A 20,527-nucleotide genomic window follows, 5' to 3' on the forward strand; every position below is an offset into this window, starting at 1 on the left:
CAATCCCTTGGGGAAAGTTTGATCAGGTTAATTTGTTTCTTTGCAGTGCTTAAATGTAACTTGACTAACCAACAACCCACCCAGTTCTTGGCCCTAGCAATTCTACACCCTTTGAAAAGTCCCCTTAATTCTAAAGGTCACATAATCACAGAAACTATCTGCAGCTGGCAAAATCATGCCTCTGCTAGAGTATGCATCAAATCATAGTTGCTATGGGCAATCTGAAGTAGCTCTTTACTCTGCTCCCGAGATTGAAACGAAAATATGTAGTAGTTTTGTGTTTTTCAAAGAATCCAAAGCTGTTAGTATAGGAAAGGTTCCCAAGAGAATCTGGAACTAGTATGTAGCCTCTGCTTTCCCATTCTCAGCATTCCCTACAAGTTTTCTCTCCCTATTCACCAGCATGACTGTCATGTGTATTCCCACCCAGACCTAGCCTTCCCAGCAACAGGACTCTTCTAGGAATGGGCCCTTAAGTTTCCTACCCACATCCATCTTGGCACCTGGCCCACCACCAATTTGCTGTAGAAATCTGGGCATTCAAGAATTAATGTACTGACATTTCCCGGCACAAATAGCATGATGGCAATGAACACAAGTACACATCAACAGAGTAAAAAGGCAGCTTGCTTTATTCTTGGGATGTAGGTGGGGATCAGGGGCATCCTGTAGCATCCAGTGAGCTTCACCAAGCCTGAGAGGCACCAAACAAGTGGCACATTTAAGTGGGTCCTAGGCATCTCTTAGCCCACCTTCCTTTCATTGGGCCCAGGCCTCCCAACTCCCACCAGATCATCCCTAAACTAGGTAAGGTCTTCTGTGTTGCTCATTTGGTTTGGCACTCCTTGCTTTAGGCCACTGAGAAGAGTGGCTCTGTCCCAGTTGACATAGAATTCTTTTGCATGGATACTGTGCCCAAAATCCCTGTGATCTCACTCTCCTTCAGTCACTGGTGAGAGTAGTGGGCCTCATGGTTAAGCCTTGAAAGCCAAGGAAGAGCCCCCTTGCTACTCCTCAGGGTAGAGGCCACCAGGACAGCTGCTTTTTATTCTAACCCATCTTCTTCCTTTCCCTCCCACCCAGCCCTCCCTTTTTTTCCTCCCCCCAACCTCCTTCTCAGCCAGCACTCAGTGGGGTCCACCTTTGCCAGGCTACCTAAAGGAGCTGCCAGCCCCCAGAGCAGGTCCACAAAACAGAAAACAACTATTGGCAAGCACAAAAAAGAAGAAAAATCACAAAATTCAGGGTTGCCTTTGTCTACAAATAATTGCAGCTCCTAGGAGGGGAGAGGTCGTTCTCAGCATGAAGCTGGACATTCTCTTGTGCTTAGGATAGTTCACCTCACCTCTCTGCACTGACTTCCCTGTCTCCAAGAACATAGCAAGAATACCATGTGTACGCACACAGAGGTGCTCTTTATGGGTATGCCTCTATGCTGGTTGTTGGCATAGCTTCTTGGGGAGAAGGAACTAGGTGTAAGAGAAGTGTCCCTTCTTGGGGCTTTCTATTTACCAAAGTCCTGTGCACACATACATATACAGGTAGGAGTGTGCATGAGCACATCGTGCAAGCACACACATCGACACACACACTAGATTCTAAGGGAGGGTGAGGGTCAGGCTCTCTAGGCCTGGGCTGGGCTCCCGCTGGAGCAGCTCAGACAGTGGTGACAGAGAGCAGAGGGTTGTAGATCCTTTTCCCATCAGCTGAGCGGGCACCATGGGCCAGCATCTCCTGGATGGTGATCCAGTTGTCCAGAATCTTCTTGTTTCGCTTCTTCATGGTCTTACGGTGGCTCAGCGCAATAATGTTGAGCTCAGGTTTGCTGTCACCGTTCTGCTGCTCCCTTAGACACTCCAGACGGCTTTGCATCATGAATTCACGACGCTTCCTTTGTTCCCGTGCTCGAATCAGGTGTTGCTTCCTCTCTTCTTTGCTCCAGTAGCGGCCCATCTTCATCTCACTTACTGCATCATCATCAGTGGTCATACCACTGCGCTCCTCTCGGATCTTCAGGGCTCTGGCCTTCAGCAGCCGATCTCGTACAGGCCGCTTGGCCACATAGCGGGTCCCATCACTTCGCACCTTCACTTTCCACTCCATGCGGGGTGCTTCAACAGCTGCAGCCACCACCCCGCCCACCCGAGAACCACTAGCCAAGCTCAAGGAGCCATGGCTCAGATCCTCCAGGGTACGTGGCGGGGCCAACTGCACACAGCTGTGGTACTGCTCGATCTCCTGGCCACGATGGCGCCTAGAGAGGTAAGGGCTACCTTCAGGGCCCACACGCTCCAGAGTAACACTTGTCTTGGTGCTGCGGCGGACACGCTCTTCTGTGTGTTGTCTACGACCCACTTCAGGATCCCGAGAAAGTGATCGGAACTTGGCTGGGCTCCCTGGTGAAGGAGCAGCCTTGAGGTGGGTGGTGACAGGAGGGCCAGAAGGGGTCCGGTTCAAGTTGGAATTGCCAGCAGCAGATCGCTTCAGGGGGCTCTCAGGCAGAGGCTCCACAAGCAGTGGAGTGCTGCGGCAGCTCTCCCCAGTGTTGTAGGCGCTGGTACTATCCTTGTCTGATTTCTCTGGCAGTTCAGAGATATCAGACAGCTCATGCTTTTTTGGCTCACTGGCTGCCAGGTCATAGAGACTCTCTTCCTCCAGCAGCCAGGCCTTCATACAGCGCTCCCGCAACTGCTGCATCTTCTGTGCCCGCAAGATATTGCGACACTTGAACTCTAGGTGCCGAAGCTCTTCCTCTAGCATGGCCATCTCATGGCCTAGGCTCTCATTGCGGTTGACATCTAGGGCACTGTTGCCACTGGAGGCCCGGGAGAAGAGGATACCCAGCTGGTTGCCATTTTCCAGGTGGCACTTGATCTCTAGCAGCTCCCGGTAGCGTTCATACTCCTCATCAGTGAGCCCAGGCAGGTCAGCCCCTCCCAGCCCTGCCCCCTCAGCTAGCAGAGAATCCATGCTGAAGTGGAAGTCCCTGCTCTGTAGGGCATCCCCTTGTAGACCGAACTTGCGCAGGCTTCCAGGGGTGTTGGTGGTGCTGGGAGGTTCATCCCCGAGCAGGTCATGTTCAGAGCTCTCTTCGTTGCGGGTACTCTCATCTGTCCGGCCTACCCCGCTGTCCAGGTCCTGGCTGTTGCTCAAGCCAGGGCCCCCATCAGGAGCCCCCTTCTCATCATTTCCAGTCTGGGACAAAAATGACAAACATAGTCAGTTAGGTTCCCATACACAAGTGTGCTGCAGAAGGACTAGAAGCTCACAGCTTGCTCCTCTCCAGGCCCATGCTAGAAGACGGTGAACAGTTTTCTCCTTCCTCCCTCTCTTTCCCTCCCCACTGAGTAGGCCTTCTTCCTTCCTTACCTGCTGGACAGGGGGGGACTTTAGCTTCCGGGTACGAAGGTCCCCTTCATTCTCAGATCCAAAGTCATCTAGGAAGTCATCTCTGTCACTGTCTTTCCACCGCTTTGCTAGCTGCAGAAACAAACATAAGCTAGCTAACACTTTAAAGACCTCACCAATACCATCCACCTTACCCTAGGCCCTATGCACTCAGTGAAGCAAAACACACCAACAGCCTTCAAGACAGAAAGCCTATGAGGGGCCCACCTTGTGCCACCCTTTCAGATAGACATACACACCTGGCTCTCAGGCCGGGCCACCAGCAGGGAGATGTTGGTGTTCTCCTCCTGGCTCAGGATGGCTACTGCCTCTTCTCGGTTTTGGACATCCATTCCATTAATCTGCAGGGTTTCAGCGGACAGTCAACAAGAATGCTAATGGGGGACTCTGTGCTAAGGATAGGGTCTTGAACTGTAGGAAGGCATAAATTAACAGAATGCATTAGGGGAAAGGATGGCCTAGCCTGTACAAGAGCATATGTGCTCAGAGAATGGAGGAGGAGAAGTGGAGGGTAAAGAGGGCAGGGAGGTGCTGGCAGGAATACACGGAGCTACTCAGGGCAGTTGAGCAGAACAGAGATGAGATTTGGCCTAGGACATGGTAGTTTTCAAAGTAGAAGGCCAAGTTCTCAGCAGAAAAGATCTAGGAATGGGTTGAGGAGAGGGAAGGGCAGGCATGATAGCCTGACTTCTAGTGCTCACCTGGATGATTCTGTCTCCCTCACGGATCCGGCCATCTTTGGCTGCAATGCTGTTGGGATTTACCTGCAGGACACATGCATCTTGGGGACTTGGGCACCTATGGTGCCCTTTTCACTGCGCACGCGCGCACGTGAGCGTGCATGCATGCATGTGTGCGTGTGCGTGTGCGTCTATAAGTGGGGGAAATAGCGTCAGCTTGGGATGCTTCCAAGGCAAATGCCAGGCTTGCTCACTTTCCCACTTCACCTCAGACTAGCAGCTTCTAAGCTCTAGGAAGCAGGGGTGGGACAGTAGGCCCAGACAATTTGCTCCCTCAGCTTGGGAGATATAGGGTGACCAGAAGCAGCTCCCTAACCCCTACTCAACACTTCAGTGATTTTGCTTCTATCCCTTGTACTGTTGTACTCTGTGCATCAGTCTTTTTTTTCTTTTTTTCTTTAGTGCTAAGGAACCTATAGCCTTATGTATGCTAGGAAAGCACTTTACCACTGAGCTATATCCCCCAACTTCATTGAAGCTTTATTTTATTTTTTCATTTTGTTGGGTATTTTTGCATGTATGTGCACAACTGAGTGAAGGTACTGGTGGAGTCCAAAAGAAGGTATTGGATCTTCTGGAACTGGAGTCAGAGGTGGTTGTGAGACATCCTATGTGAGTTCTGGGAACTGAGCTCTGATCCTCTGGAAAAGCAGTAAGAATCATCCTTCTAGAACACTTCCCACATACATACCCCCTTTTAAAACAGTCTTAGTATATAGCTCTAAGAAACCTCAAGCTCACAGAAATCTACCTGCCTTTGCCTTCTGAGTGCCACACCCAACTTGTTTTAAATAGGGTCTCAAGCAGTTCAGGCTGACTTTGCACTATGTAGCCAAGGGTGACCTTGAACTCCTGACACTACAAAGTGCTAGGATTAAAGCCAGCTCAGCTCTTTCTTGGGGGGGGGGCGCACACCAGGAACTAGGCACTGGCATGTGGCTGGATACTTCTTTATAATGAAAATACATCAAGTGTTGGGGTTTTGGGCAGTGGGATTTTTTTCCACTTGGAAGAGTGGCTTTAGTAGGATATAGCATACATACATCTGCCAAAGGGAAGAAAATGGGGAGAGAAGGGGGAAAGGTGGGCCCATTAAATCCTTGATGTCTGGGAACAGGTCAGCAGGATTGTCTCCTTGGATATACTGAAACCATAGCCACCCTGGCCTTGACACCAACAACGTACTGTGACACCTAGGGGGTAGTTAGGACCTCTGGATAGCCCTAAATCCTGGACAGGCTTTGTGGAAAGACCACAGAGCTGGACTAGAACAGCTCTGGGGCTCTGTGTGCCAAAGCCTGCTGCAGCACCTCTCCATACCTCTCCAACGTAGATGCCTAGGTCCTCCTCATCATCTGTGCGATAGCATACCATCAGGCCCAGCTTGTCTTGGTGGCTGTTTTTACACAGCTCCACCTCCTGCCACAAGAGGTAGGGGAGGAAGTAGAGGTATAAAAAACTGAAGTGTATAAGCAAGGACGCCTGCAGCCTTGGCCCAGACCCTTGCCCCTAGAACCCCCTTGCCTTTTGCTTCAAGTTACCTGAAATGAGTGTGTAGCCCTTCCCTTTTAAGGGCTCCCTTTTCTTACCATCCTAAATGTGCGAGTGTTCAGTGGTTTCCCTACCAGGAAACGCCCAAGACACAAGATGTACAGAACACACAGGACACAGACATGCGTGGGACACAGAGACAGAAGGAACACACTACCTCACCCACACCCTCCCTGACTCAGGCTGCTCTTTACTGGGAAAGGTCATGAGGACCAGCCACCAGGGGGCAGCAGGAGCCAAGCCTGGGCAGAGCTGCAGAAAGTGGGCCTGCACAGACTCTTGGTGGCTGCAGGTTCCGGCCAGGCAGGCCAGCCACTAGGCTCACCTCGTACTCCAGCTCGTCCATTCGCTCTGCCTCCTGCGGGCCGCCCTCCATGAACTCCGCTGGGTCATAATACTCATGGCTGATGGGGGGGCTGCCCAGGAGAAGGGGGGGTCAGATAGGCCATCTGCTTCCTTGGCACCCTAGCCCTAGCTACAAGCTGGCCAGTCCCAGTATAATAAGCAGAGAACCCTGTTCTAGATGTACTTTCTAGAAAAGGTGGCCAAGCTACTGCCTCTAGAACCTCCTGTTGTGGAAGGATTGGGAATGCTCCTCAAAAGAGCTCACAGGGGTCCATCCTAAGGACCTAGGCAGGCACACCTAGCTCTCTTTCCACCCCAACTCCCAGACCAGGGGCTGACTTTTCCAAAGCTCTAAGTGCCTCTGGCACTGTATCCACTCATGCAGAACCCTTAGGAGTTACCCAGGTCTCCTGCAAAGCAGCATTCTTCTGCCTCCAGGGAGGGGTTGCCCTCCTTGCCCCAAAGTTAAGACTCAGTGCTCACTGCTCTATGGCCTACCTCTGAACAAAAGGGTTCCCAGGACCACTTCCCTACAGCCCTGGTAGGATTAGCAGAATGAGTGCTGCTCACATGGTCACAGCCACCAGGCCAGGATGAAAGGCCCTTCTTCTTAGAGGGCCAAAGAAAGAAACGGAAGAGATGGAGGAAATTCAGAGCAAGTGGAAGAATGGGACAGACAAGGGATGCGAGAAGATTCAAGGAGAGATGCTTGTGAGGAGGCAGAACAATGGCAGCAGAAGAGGAAAGAGGATGAAGGAGCAGCCAGGTCCCAGGCACATAGGCTTCCCCTCAGCCTTTCTGCCAGCTGCTGCCAAGCTTGAGGCCAGAGGTCTGTAGGTTTTGAACCTGAGTGCTATGGTCAGCTGTAGTGGTCAAGCCTGCTGCCTGCCCAAGAGTGGCAGCTGAGTTGTATCTCCCCAACATGGCTAGAGCTGCAGAAAGCCGCCTGTGGGTCACATGGGGACAGCTGCCCAAGTGGTATGTCCTCTCTGGAGGCAGGGCCCAGGCCCTCCTGAGGGCAACTCACAGCTCAGAGAGGACGTACGGCTCCAAGATGCCCATGGGTGGGGTGGGCGGGCGCAGCTTGCCCAGCGCCATGATATGCTCGAAGGTGATGTCGGTCTGAGTGCCACTGTCCACCAGCTGAAGGTCATGGCAGGAGCTGTCCCCCCGCAGACGGGGGCTGCGTCTTAGCACCTGGATCACCAGGGGCTCCTTGGAGGCACGCAGGGCCTCTAGGGTTTGCTCCTGAGACAGCTTGGAGAGCTCCTTCCCGTTCACCTGTGGCAGAGATATGCCTCTGTGAGAACCCTCAAGAGCTGGCTTCTCCCCTCTGGAAGTGAAGTCCAGCAGAATCCTGAGCTGCTAACCAGCACCCAGACTTGTTCAGCCAAGGAATGTGCTCTCCACCCACAGCCTTGACTACCCCTAGTGCCCTCCTTCCTAGGCATATGCCATTTGTCAGCTTTCAACCCAAAGTTCTGTATGTTGCTGAAATTCCCTCAAAGCCAGGTGATTGAGTATCTATACACAGTATGAAACTCCTGCTATCACCTTGAAATATCTGCAGTCCCTCCTCTACCAGGAGCCATCCAGAGATCTGTGATCCTCTTATAGAATCTTCCTCTCTTCTGGCTGCACCAAGGCAAGAGCTAGTTCAGAGTTAACAACTAGAAGACTGCAGAGTTCCTTGATAATAATGAAGACAAACTAGCCAGTCTCAGTGACTGCCAATTTGTACCACCCAACATTGGGGCCAGAGGATGGCTGAGTTGAACAAAGCAACAAACACAGGGAAGGGGTAATGGAGAAAACAGTAAAATGTACAAGACTGTTCCTTCTGATGACAACTGACTTGCTAGACAGAAAATGGTCTCCTGACATTAAAAAGGTCTGGAATTGCAAAGTGTCCTTTAAAAGGTGCCAAATGGTGGCCAACACAATTTTTTGGGCACTTCCCATACACCAGGTTGCAGTCAGGGCCCAAACTTATAACCCTGACAACTTTAAGGGAGACACAGATATTGCCTCTGTTGAGCAGATGAGGAAAGTGAGGCTCGGCCGGTGACCAAATTAAGTCAAGTAGAGCCTGCCCAATGGCCAGAAAGCCCATAGAAGGAGGATGCCTAAGGCAGAAGCAGGACTGGGAAGAGCAGAAGAATGGGGGTTGGAGGGGTGTCTTCAGACAGAAGCAGGCTGTGACTTTAGGTAAGAAAGGAAAAAGCCTATTACTGAGTGGGCAAGCAGGCAGGCAGCCTCGGCTGGGTGTCAAGCAAGTGCCTCTAGGCAAAAGGCTGACCTCGGTCCAACCAGAATCTGTTAAGTTCTGGAGCAATTTGCTTTATTCCTTAGGTCTTCCTTGGAAATTGACAAAAAAAAAATAAAAAATTTAAAAAAACTAGAAAGAAAGAAAAAAGAAAAGAGAGGGCTGGAGGATGGCTCAGTGGTTAAGAGCATTGACTGCTCTTCCAGAGGTCCCGAGTTCAATTCCCAGTAACCACATGGTGGCTCACAACCATCCAATGCCCCCTGAAGATAAGCCACAGTGTACTTATATATAATAATTATGTAAAAAAAGAAAAAGAGGAAAGAAAGAGGACATAACAAAGGGATGCTACCAGAATTGAGGATATTTGTCAAAGAGCAGTCAAGAAAGAAAAAGAAAAAAAAATGAAAAGAAAAGAAAAAGCAGGAAGCAGTTTCTAGAGGTGGCAGATGCTGAAAAACTGGACTGAGCAAGAACACACGGATTGGTCCCCACTGGGATGGCATGGAGTCAGCATCCTTGAGTTGGTGCAAAGAAAGTGATGGGCCAAAAACAGAGGGGGCACTTGGGAGGCTAAGGAGGATTACTGTGAATTTGAGGCCAGCCTGACATATTGCCCTACTCACCTCCCACCCCCAGGGGGGTGGTGGTGGTGAGGAAGAGCTGGGTATGGTATCGTGGCTTGTGACTTTAATACAAGATCTCAGAGTTCAAAGTCATTCTTAGCTACATAACAAACCAGCATAGGTTACAAGAGAGCCTGTGAGACATAGAAAAAAGAAGAGGGAGGGAAGAAAAAACAAACAAGTGAGAAGGCTAGTTTTCTTAGGACACAGAACAAGGAAGAAAGCACTTGGAAAGGATTAAAGATAACCCCCTTGCTATGACTGTGGTTACATGCAATTGTAGAAAATGCAGTTAGTTGAAAGTCCTCTGCTTTGCCTAGTTGCCCCAACATCTGCAAAGATCCTGTGTCGTGCACTCATAGCATCAGCACCTGCCTTTTCCTTCTTTCTTCTGCCCTTTCAACCCCTAACACTAGATTAGGGAGAAAAAGGATAGAGAGGAAAGAATAGAGGATCAGGGGCCAAAAAAGGCGCGATGTTACACTGCTTCCTGCTGATCAGGGCAATCAAGTTCCTTGGGGCAAGTTTGACCTTTGCCATCAGGATATCTAATTTCTTCTTCTTGTTTCTTCTTAACAAATCAGGACCAACAACAACCAACCAACAACCCACCTATGAAGGCTCTAATATTCATATACTCTCTGAAAGGTCCCCAGAGTACCAAACATCACACAATCGCAGAAACTATTTGCAGCTAGCAAAACCGCAGCCTTGCTAGAGCAAGCCGCAAATCATAGTCAGCTGTTGTGGACAACCGGAAGCAGGCCCACTGCTGCAAGTTCCTTTAATACCCTCCACCTGCTCCCAGAGTCTTTGTCATTGACTCTGCACCACCTCACCTCCAAACCCAAAAGACAGGCAGGGCCCTTCATCTGGGATTAAAGCAAACCGAACCCAGGGTCTTTTGCTTGCTAGGCAAGCGCTCTACCACTGAGCTAAATCCCCAACCCCTATTTCCGTGTTTTTTAAAGAAAGCAAATTCTCACCATATCCCCCCCCCTTCATTTTAAGCCATCAATTGTGCTGTGTGTATCGGGAAATTATAAACAGAAGAAATTATCTTGGGTAATTGGTCCAGTAGCAACCCTTGCCTCATCACCTGCACACTCCTGCAAGCCTAGGCCTTCTTTCTGGTTTATATTTAGAAAAACTATTACTTTTAGAAATGCTTTATTCACAAAGCACTGCGCATTTTGAGATCTGAAACATTTAGCAGCTTGGTCATAGTCTCTTCACAAATGATCCTATTTCCTGAATTGATATTGGAGACCTCTAGCTATATCTTGACATATATATATATATATATATATATATATATATATATGTGTGTGTGTGTGTGTGTGTGTGTGTGTGTGTGTGTGTGTGTGTATGCATGGTACATGTTAGAGCCAATATCGGTTGTATCCCTTATCCTCTCATACATAGATTGTGCTTGCTCCTCGAACAGTCTAATAACTTTTTTAATTCAGTATTTACATTTTCAGATACCAAGATCTCTATCAACACCTGTCTTGAATCAGGATCTGATACAGCTGAGACTAATTTTTGTTTAAAAAAACGAGTAAACTGGGGTTGGGGCTTTAGCTCAGTGGTAGAGCTCTTGCCTAGCAACCACAAGGCCCTGGGTTCGGTCCCCAGCTCCGGGGGAAAAAAAAAAAAAAAACGAGTAAAGGCTTTTCCAAAGTCTTGTATAATCTTTGTAAAAGAGATGGATATCACCATCCCTCAAATTTGTCCCAAGCTTGTAAAGCCACTAATCAACATTGTTCTATAGTACCGTCATCAAATTATATCTCTTCTGGTCTTGTATATCAGAGTACCTCCCTTCACTTAGCAACTGGTCTTTTACTATATTCATTCCCCTATTTCACTGTTAAACATTCAAGGCTTCTTCCCGGTGCTATTTCATGATGTCCTTGTAGATAAGTTTGCTTCCTCTCTTCCCGGTGCTATTTCATGTTGTCCTTGTAGATAAGTTTGCTTCCTCTGTCTCCTTTCTCCCCTGAACGTTTTATTGTTGTTGTTGTTGTTTGTTTTGAGACAGGATTTCTCTATGTAGCCCTGGCTAACTTGGGACTCACTCTGTAGACCAGGCTGGCCTTGAACTCACAGAGATCTTCCGCCTGCCTCTGTTTCCAAGTGTTGGAATTAAAGGTATGTTTCACCATGCCTGGATTCTTTGAGTACCTTGAATTTTCATGTTCTAAAATGTAATTTATAAAAATCTCCATTTTTGTTGCAGGTCATACCTATAATTCCAGCATTTGGGAGGTGAAAGCAAGAAGATCAAGAGTTGGATGTCAACCTGGACTACAGGATACATTAGGCCCTCAAAAAAACCAAAGCCCAACACAACAACAAAACTTCCACTTTGTCTGAAGAGGCACCAATCTATTGTGGAACATTTTAAAACTATAAAAAAAAAAATCAAAATTTCTTGTGATCTCAGGGATGTATGTTATACTGTGGCCCTGCAGGCATACTCCCAGTCTTTTCTTTATATGTACTATGAGGTAGTGGTAGGTCCTTCAAACTCTCCTGGCCTAGATCCTAATATATATATATATATATATATATATATATATATATATATATAGCAAGATGACCATTTCCAGTTGGCAAATATAAAATAGCAAAGATCTATTTGGGGGTATTTTTTGTGTATCTGTGTAATCTGTAGTTATCCCACTAGAAAGTCTTTCTTGAAGTAGAATTATTGAAACATCTTCAAGGGAAATAGCTTCTTTCTGGAAAAACATTTTTCTAGAAAAAGTTTTTTAAAGATTTTATTAATATTAATTATATATAAGTACACTGTAACTGTCTTCACCCACACCAGAAGAGGGCATCAGATCTCATTACAGATGGTTGTGAGCCACCATGTGGTTGCTGGGAATTAAACTCAGGACCTCTGGAAGAGCAATCAGTGCTCTTTACCACTGAGCCATCAATCCAGCCCAGGAAAGTTTTTTTTTTTTTTTAAAAATAGATGGATCTGGGTTTGGTGGCACAGAGCACTCATGAGGCAGAGGTATCAGGACTTTGAGGTTAGCCTCCTCTATATGGGAAATTAGATATTAGTCTGGGCTACATGAGATCCTACTCAAAAAAGGGGGTGGGAGGTAGATAGAGAGGAAGAAAGGGGAGGGTCAGAAAAGCACTGCATCCGCTACTGTAGACATCATAGTTAGCAGGCAGGGAAGGGGCTATATGCACATGACACCAGCCAAGATGTGTTGGGAAAGGCCTTTGACAAGGATATCAGGAATGGTCTCCACAGCAGTGGCCAGAGCCAGTGATTAAAAGCGGACATTAATATCAGCATGTGACTGAGAAACTTGGAACTGAAAACAAAAACAATAAAGACTAAAGCCTTCTGGCTCTCTAATGGCTTTCTTACACTTTGCTGTCATCTGTGTGCTTGGCATTATTTTCATTCTGTGTGTCTGGAAGTAAACACTCGATGGTATGTGGCTGTACATTTCTTCACCCTGCTCAGTGGTAACTCATAGTAGTGTCTTGAAAAGGGGTATAGTAGAGGATACACCACGGAAATCAGCCAATGTTCCAGCTCAATACTTAATTTTGTTTTGTAACATCTGGTAGCTCATCACTACTCAAGTGGAAACAAAGAAGCAGATGTCAGAGATGATCTGGGGATTTCTGTGTGGAAGAAGTTACCCTGAAAATCCCAGGGCAGGAAGACAAGCACAAGCACAGGCACAGGGTAAGATGTTCAGGTAACACAGAACTGCAGAAATGCCTTTCTCTCTGGAATCATTAAGTTACCCAGCAGCAGTGTTTCTATGGAAACCAGACCCAGGCACTGGGAAGAGCTTACACAGGCAGGCATGTGGGGGCTGGGAACACAGTCTAAGCACCTTAGAAAAGGAGCCAGCCATCAGAGAGACAGGCCACAGGGCTTTCCCTGACCCAAGTGGTGGTCGGTCATACCCACTGGACTCTTCTCCCATTTCTTCTTCAGGTCATGGTGATTCTTTTTTTTTTTTAAAGATTTATTTATTTATTTATTATATATAAGTACACTGTAGGTGTCCTCAGAGACACCAGAAGAGGGCATCAGATCTCATTACAGATGGTTGTGAGCCACCATGTGGTTGCTGGGTTTGAACTCAGGACCTCTGGAAGAGCAGTTGGTGCTCTTAACCACTGAGCCATCTCTCCAGCCCGTCATGGTGATTCTTAAGAACTAGTGAAGGTGGATAGGAGAGAAACTGTGACAAGGAAGAAGTCCTTTTAGAGTGAGCATGTAAAGTTCCTAATGCGAGGGAGATATACATGAGACACTGCAAAGTAGTATAGGGCCAGGTACATGGTCAGATGTAACAGCAGTTCTTATCCTGCATGGAATCCTGCCTGGTCCCCCAACTGTTATGAGGCATTTCTGATTTTCAGAGTACTATTCTGTAGAAAGTATTCAGGCTTAGAAGTGTAGCTTAGCATGCACAGGCCCTGGGTACCATTTCCAGGACTGGAACAAAAATGGCATAGAAACCCAGTCATGCTTCCACCAGCCTCCGCTTTGGCCTCACAGTCAACAGTATCCATGTGGTGGTTTAAATAAGTGGGCCCCACAGGCTCATGTGCTTGAATGCTTGGCTCATAAGAAGTGGCACTATTAGGAGGTGTGACCTTCTTGGAGTAGGTGTATCACTGTAGGGGCAGGCTTTGAGGTCTCGTATGCTTAAACTAGGCCTAGTGGGGCAGTCTCCTGCTGCCTGCAGATCAAGATGTAGATCAGTTCCTTCTCCAGCACCATGCCTACCTCCCTGTCACCATGTTTCTTGCCAATGACAATAATGGGCTAAACCTCTGAACTGTTTTGTTTTCTTTTTTCTTTTTTTCAGAGCTGGGGACCGAACCCAGGGCCTTGCGCTTGCTAGGCAAGCGCTCTACCACTGAGCTAAATCCCCAACCCCTAAACCTCTGAACAAGGCAGCCTGAAATTAAATGTTTTCCTTTATAAGTGTTGGCGGTGGTCATAGTGTCTCTTGACAGCAATAGAAACATAAACTAAGACAGTCCAAATGCTGGAAATCAGCTGTAAGACACTCAGGATGCCCTCTGCAGGCACATATCTCTTGCTATCACCCACTACAAGCTCCACTAAACAAATCAAAATAGACCAGAGATATAATTGGGGCAAGGCAAACACCCTACATTGGGGATAAGTAAATAGTGTATATGGTGTGTAGGAAAGAGAGGACACTCCAAAGATGAAAACTAGGGGAACAACGGTAGAAACAAAAGGCTGCATAAGACACAGCAGTAAGAAAACAAAACTCAGTAGCTACTTAGCAAAGGACACCAAAGGGCAGCAAAGCTATTCAGGGGAAAGGTGGGTCCAAACCAGTCTAGTACTAGATAAGGATGCCTGTTAAGATCCTTAGGACAGGGGCACCAAACCATCAAGAGCATGTATGTATTCCACATTCCAGACTAAAGCATGTGTGGTCTAGACTGAGCATTTATATCCTGGTCACAGGAGCCAAACAAGTTGGCCATTGGTAGAAGAGGCACAGTACACAGACAGGAATTGTGCAATTTATGGAAGAGCATGTGTTTCCTTTTGCAAGGGAGCTAAGACATAATCTCACTAAAATACTTAGGCTGGTCTCTTAGCAGCCTAGAAATCTTTTTCATTTTCCTGCTTCTACCAAGTTCTATCATTATAGGTGCACACCACTATCTGATTCACACCTAACTTCTTAAAGGCATCAGCAATAGAAAACCTACATGAAAATCACTACACAGAATCCCTCTTCAACATGTGCTTGTCACTTCTTGCCTCTCATTCTGCAACATCATGTAAGCTAAGGAAGTAATGTTCCATTGTTAAAACAACTAACCTGTCTGTTACCCAAACTGCTATGGGAAATAGGAAGGCAAGTGGGTTGAATGGACACCTGACAGCACAGTAAAGAACCTATCCAAAATTATGCAATATAAAGGCTACACAACATGCCTCACCGGGATGGGCCACAAAGGCTGGGGAGATTGCTCAGTCTGAAAGTGCTTGCCACATAACTTTGACAGCCTCTAGTTCAATCACTAGAATACTGTTAATTTTGTGTCAACATGACAGAAGTTGAAATCATTTACCAGATTTGTCTTTGGGCAAGCCTATAGCATATTTCTTTCACTTATGATTGATGCAGGTGGGCCCATCCCACAGGGGACAATGCTACCCCGAGCGGATAGTTCTTGGTATAACAAGAAAGTATATTAAGAAAGCTATGGGGGGTTGGGGATTTAGCTCAGTGGTAGAGCGCTTTAAGGCCCTGGGTTCAGTCCCCAGCTCCGGAAAAAAAAAAAAAGAAAAGAAAAGAAAAGAAAAAAGAAAAAAGAAAGCTATGGGAGCCGGTCTAGAGAGATGGCTCAGTGGTTAAGAACACTGACAGCTTTTCCAGAGGTCCTGAGTTCAATTCCCAGCAACCACATGGTGGCTCACAACCATCTGTAATGAGATCTGATGCCCTCTTCTGGTGTGTCTGAAGACAGCAACAGTGTAATCACATATATAAAATAAATAAATCATTAAAAAAAAGAAAAAGAAAGCTATGGGAGGCCAGATAGTGGTGGCCCATGCCTTTAATCCCAGCACTCAGAGGGATCTCTGAGTTCAAGAACTGCCTGGTCTACAGAGTGAGTTCAGGATAGCCAGGGCTACAGAGAAAACCCGTCTCAAAACAAAACAAACAAACAGAAAAGAAAACCACGGGAAACAAGCCATTAAGCAGCATCCCTCCATGGCCTCTGCTTCAGTTCCTGCCTACAGGTTCCTGTCCTGACTTCCTTTGATGATAGACTGTAAGGTGAAATTGTAAGTTGAAATAAACCATTTTCCTTTAGATCACAGTAATAAAAACCCTAAGAAAAACACATTTTAAGAAAAATGTGGAGACTTCAGAGAAAGAGGCAAGTTGACTGCTGTAAGTTGAAGGTCACTTTGGCCTATATATCTCAAGTGCCAGGGCTGTATAGTGAGGCTTTGACTCAGGGAGTGGTGGTGGACAGAGACAGACACATAGAGACAAAGAGAAAAAGAGAAATAAGAAAAATGCTGGAGGGGGCTGGAGAGATGGCTCAGTGGTTAAGAGCACCGACTGCTCTTCCAGAGGTCCTGAGTTCAAATCCCAGCACCCACATGGTGGCTCACAACCATCTGTAATGAGATGTGATGCCCTCTTCTGGTGTGTCTGAAGACAGCTATAGTGTACTTATATATAATTAAAATAAATAAAATAGTTAAAAGAAAAAAAGAAAAATGCTAGAGTGTGTACACTTGTAATCCCAGAGCTGAGGAGGTGAGATAGGAGGCTGGCCTGGGGTTCACTGACAAGTTTGCATAGTTAAATCAACAGTTGAATATCAAGCCAGATGAAATCCTGTCTCAAAAACTGAGGTGGAGGGGTTGGGGATTTAGCTCAGTGATAGAGCGCTTGCCTAGCAAGCGCAAGGCTCTGGGTTCAGTCCTCAGCTCCAGGAAAAAAAAAACTGAAGTGGAGGGCTAGAGAGATAGCTCAGTGGCTAAGAACACTGATTGAAAACAAAACAAAAACAAAGAACACTGCTCTTTCAAAGGACCTTGATTCAATTCTCAGCACCTACATGGAAGTTGACAACCAACTGAAATTCCTGTCCCAGGGGATTCAATACACACTTCTGGCCTCCACAGATACTGTTACACATGTGGTACACAGATATACAAGTAGGCAAAGCACTCACACAAATAAAATAAAATTTGAAACAAAATAACAAGGGGTTGGGGATTTAGCTCAGTGGTAGAGCGTTTGCCTAGCGAGGGCAAGGCCCTGGGTTCAGGTCCCCAGCTCCGGGGGAAAAAAAAAAAAAAAAAAAAAGAAGGCAGTAGCACACATGAACAATGACGAAAGCAGAAGGGTACACATGTTAGAAAGGTACAACAAAGAGGACAGGAAGATGGGGAGAACAAAGAGAAAGAGAACATTGAATTCTTTGAAAATTCTGTAATGAAAGCTAATACTATATGTGCTAATTTAAAAAATATTTTTAAAGAAATTGCTTCTGAGCCCAGGTATGGTGACTCAAACCTCTAAATGCCAGTACTTAGGAAGTAGAAGCAGAAGGATCAAGAGTTCCAACCTAGCTGGGCCTACTTAGCCTTTAATCCTAACACTTAAGGCTAAATAGTGGGGCTGGAGAGATGGCTCAGCGGTTAAGAGCACTGACTGTTCTTCCGGAGGTCCTGAGTTCAAATCCCAGCAACCACATGGTAGCTCACAACCATCTGTAATGAGATCTGATGCCCTCTTCTGGTGTCTCTGACGACAGCTACAGTGTACTTATATATAATAAATAAATTAAATCTTTAAAAAAAAAAGGCTAAATAGTGAGTTTGATGGCAGCCTGAAATACATGAGATTTTGTCTCAAAGGGAAAAAAATCAAACACCAAAAAGTTTCTGAACTAGGATTGTAGTTTAGCAACAGAGCAATTGCCTAGTAGCATCTCTATTACTGAGGGATGTGGGAGATTAAAAAAGTATTTCCTTCATTAAATGCAAGCCTTCCTCTCCTTTGGAACAATGTTAAAGAAATCTACTTTGTTTCCAGTAATAGAAAAGTGGCACTTGCTAAAGGAAGCAATTATCAGAAAACAAAAAATTGTTAACTTTATCAAGTACATTCTTCCTACTTTATAACAATTCAGAAGAATACTTTACTTCCCAACACTTCCTATACTTCTAAACCCATTGACCAATGCAATTCATTGTTTGCATTCCCCAAGGCCTGCGTTGGCCTTAGTGTGCACTGGCCATAGCTGATGCTGAGTGTTTTGTGTCAACTACAAGTCTCCAGGTTGTTCACACCACTTGCTTTCATCCTACACTGAGCACCACTGGTTTTTGTGTACAGACAGGTAGGTCTTTCTTGAAACAATAGAAGAACTCAAAGCAATACACAGAGGATACAGACATCTTAAGATCTGTCCTTAAGGGGCTGGAGAGATGGCTCAGCGGTTGAGAGCACCCGACTGCTCTTCCGGAGGTCATGAGTTCAATTCCCAGCAACCACATGGTGGCTCACAACCATCTGTAAAGAGATCCGATGCCCTCTTCTGGTGTATCTGAAGACAGCTACAGTGTACTTATATATAATAAATAAATAAATCTTTAAAAAAAAAAAAAAAGATCTGTCCTTAAGTCCCCAGCAATTACCACCCAGAAACACCACTCCCTGGCCTACCACTGTTTCCTTTGGGTGACAGAGTCATTTCAAGTCTTCTCATTCCCCAGTTTGTTGGTTGGCTGGGATTCGAAGCGCAGTAGCCACTTCAAGACATCACGGCGCTGGGAACTCCTCATTCCAACCTGATGTAGTATCCTCTCCAAACACACAGTCAATAGAATTTTACCTCAAAGTATAAAATAGTCAACTTTCTGTAAAGTAACTAGAAAGGCCTTTGAGTAAAGAGAACTATTATTCAAATTTAATTGCAAGGATATTTGCATCAGTGCTATTATTATGGAAAAATATACCTATCAGAAAATTAAGTACTTTTTAAATATACAACCAAGCTGAACATAGTGGCACATGCAGTTAGTTTAAGCATTTAGAAGGCCGAGACAGGAAGATCTCTGTAAGTTCAAAGACAGCCTGATTCACATAGTGAGTACCAGGCTAGTCAGAAGTACCCAGTAAAACCCTGTCTCAAAAAATAATAAAAAAAAATTTTAATGTAAAAAGTTTTTTGTTTAAATATACAACCACAAAATGTTCAGAGAATCTATAATGCTATACAGCTACCTGCATAATACAAATACTATTATTTCAAATTCAAATTTAAATTACCTACAGCAGATTTTTTTTTTAATTTTCAAACAGGGTCTCAATAGTCCAGGCTAGCCTTGAAGCCTTGACCTCCTTGTTGCCTGTCTCCACCTTCCCAATGCTGAGATTGTGCTTTGTGAATAGAGGATAAGTGAAGAAAGTGGGGTCCTGTCAGAGGCACCCAGACTGGGCATCTTGTGAGAAGAGTAGCTCATAGTCCCAGGGGAAAAGCACTGGAGATTCCTGGTAGAAGCCTGGAAAGTCCCCCGGAAGATGGGAAGGAGTTCTGCTCCCACCCTAGACTAAAAAAGTGGAAAAGTAAGGCAAAGACCAGTGGCAGCTGCTTCTCTGTGAGGCAGAGGGCTTGGAACACAGTGCCCCACCCCCATGCTCAAGAGTATAACTGGAAGAGGCGGAGTTGGCGGAAGAGGCCCAGGAGGCCGGGGAGGCTCTGGAGGCAGAGGAGGCTTCCGAGGTGGCAGAAGAGGCGTGGGGGGGGGGGGGACGGGGGACTTCAAGCCACAAGGAAAGAAGACTAAGTTTGAATAGTTCCTCCATCCCATTCTTTCCCTCTTCATTTTAAAGAAAGGACTCTGGGGTTTTTACTCTGTTACCTGTTGAATGACAGAGCCTTTTAAGGACATTCCAAGACAGTAAAGATCCTAAACTCTGTTGCCAGAAAAAAAAAAAAAAAGAGTATAATTGGGCCAGGCAGTGGTGGCCCATACCTTTAATCCCAGGAATCCGAGGCACAGGCAGGCAGATCTCTAAGTATGAAGTCTACAGAGTGAGTTCTAAGATAGCCACAAGGAAACCCTGTTTCAAAAAAACAAACAAACAAACAAAAAAAAACAAAACAAAAAAACCCAAAAAGCAGTACAACTGGAAGTGAAGGGATGGGGCAGACAGTTATATCTAAGACTACATTACATGGCAAATGGACATGACTCTAAGTCAGCTGGGGTCCCCTGAGTAGATAGGGCCAACAGATGAATATGTTGTGATCCATGGAAAGTGGATTATTATTCTACCACAAAATGGAAAAGGAACTGCTGAGATGTACCTAAACACAGACCTTAAAAATGGCCTATATTAAGCAAAAGAAAGCAAACACAAAAGGCACATACTGTATGGCATTCCATTGAAATGGAACATCTCCATCAGTCAAATCCATCGGGACAGAAAACAGTGTAATGGTTGCCAGGAGCTGAAGGAAGGTGAGTGAGGAGTGGCAGTTTAATGGATCCGTTTTCTTTGGAAGTAATGAACGTGCTCTGGAATGACAGTGCTAGTGGTTGAACACTGTGAATAGATGAAAAAAATCACTAATAGCACATTTTACATTATGTGTATTTTACCACAATAAAAGTGAAAGCTATTGCTGATATCCACAGAGACCAGGGATGTCCTTACAAAGAAAAGAAGGCTGAGGGACACTCCAGGGTTGAGTCTTAACTGGAAATGAAAATGCTTGCTTCCTTTTCAGACAGGATCTTGCCTATCACGTATGTATTCTCTGTGTAGTGGATATTATCTTTAGTTCTTTTTTTTTTTCCGGAGCTGGGGACCGAACCCAGGGCCTTGCGCTTCCTAGGCAAGCGCTCTACCACTGAGCTAAATCCTCAACCCCTGGACATTATCTTTAAACTCCTGTTCCTCTTTGCCATCTAAGTACTGAGATTACAAGCTGGTTCACCACATAGGGCTGTGTGTTTCCTTCATTGCAGCTTGAAAGTCCTGAGACCCACAAGTGTCTCC

At 46.0% G+C, this 20,527-nt stretch overlaps 1 protein-coding gene across 6 annotated transcripts in view; it reads right to left on the reverse strand.

Annotated features, from left to right (window-relative positions):
* Positions 1 to 605: 605 nt before the first annotated feature.
* Pdzd4 (PDZ domain containing 4) overlaps positions 606 to 20,527 on the reverse strand; it is a 30,337-nt gene continuing 10,415 nt past the window's right edge. The window contains exons 2-8 of one of the 6 annotated variants that reach the window (NM_001414724.1): positions 7,072 to 7,325; positions 6,025 to 6,115; positions 5,469 to 5,567; positions 4,110 to 4,172; positions 3,648 to 3,749; positions 3,370 to 3,480; positions 606 to 3,195 (exon numbers count right to left, since the gene is read on the reverse strand). In NM_001414724.1, coding sequence (NP_001401653.1) covers positions 1,657 to 3,195; positions 3,370 to 3,480; positions 3,648 to 3,749; positions 4,110 to 4,172; positions 5,469 to 5,567; positions 6,025 to 6,115; positions 7,072 to 7,325 — 2,259 coding nt within the window. In that variant the 3' untranslated portion in view covers positions 606 to 1,656. The remainder of the gene's footprint in view (positions 3,196 to 3,369; positions 3,481 to 3,647; positions 3,750 to 4,109; positions 4,173 to 5,468; positions 5,568 to 6,024; positions 6,116 to 7,071; positions 7,326 to 20,527) is intronic. The other 5 variants (NM_001135836.1, XM_087599243.1, XM_087599244.1 and 2 more) reach the window with 5 other exon arrangements.

The sequence above is a fragment of the Rattus norvegicus genome, chromosome X (genome assembly GCF_021556685.1).
Source record: "Rattus norvegicus strain SHRSP/BbbUtx chromosome X, alternate assembly SHRSP_T2T, whole genome shotgun sequence".
Classification (NCBI taxonomy): Eukaryota; Metazoa; Chordata; class Mammalia; order Rodentia; family Muridae; genus Rattus; species Rattus norvegicus.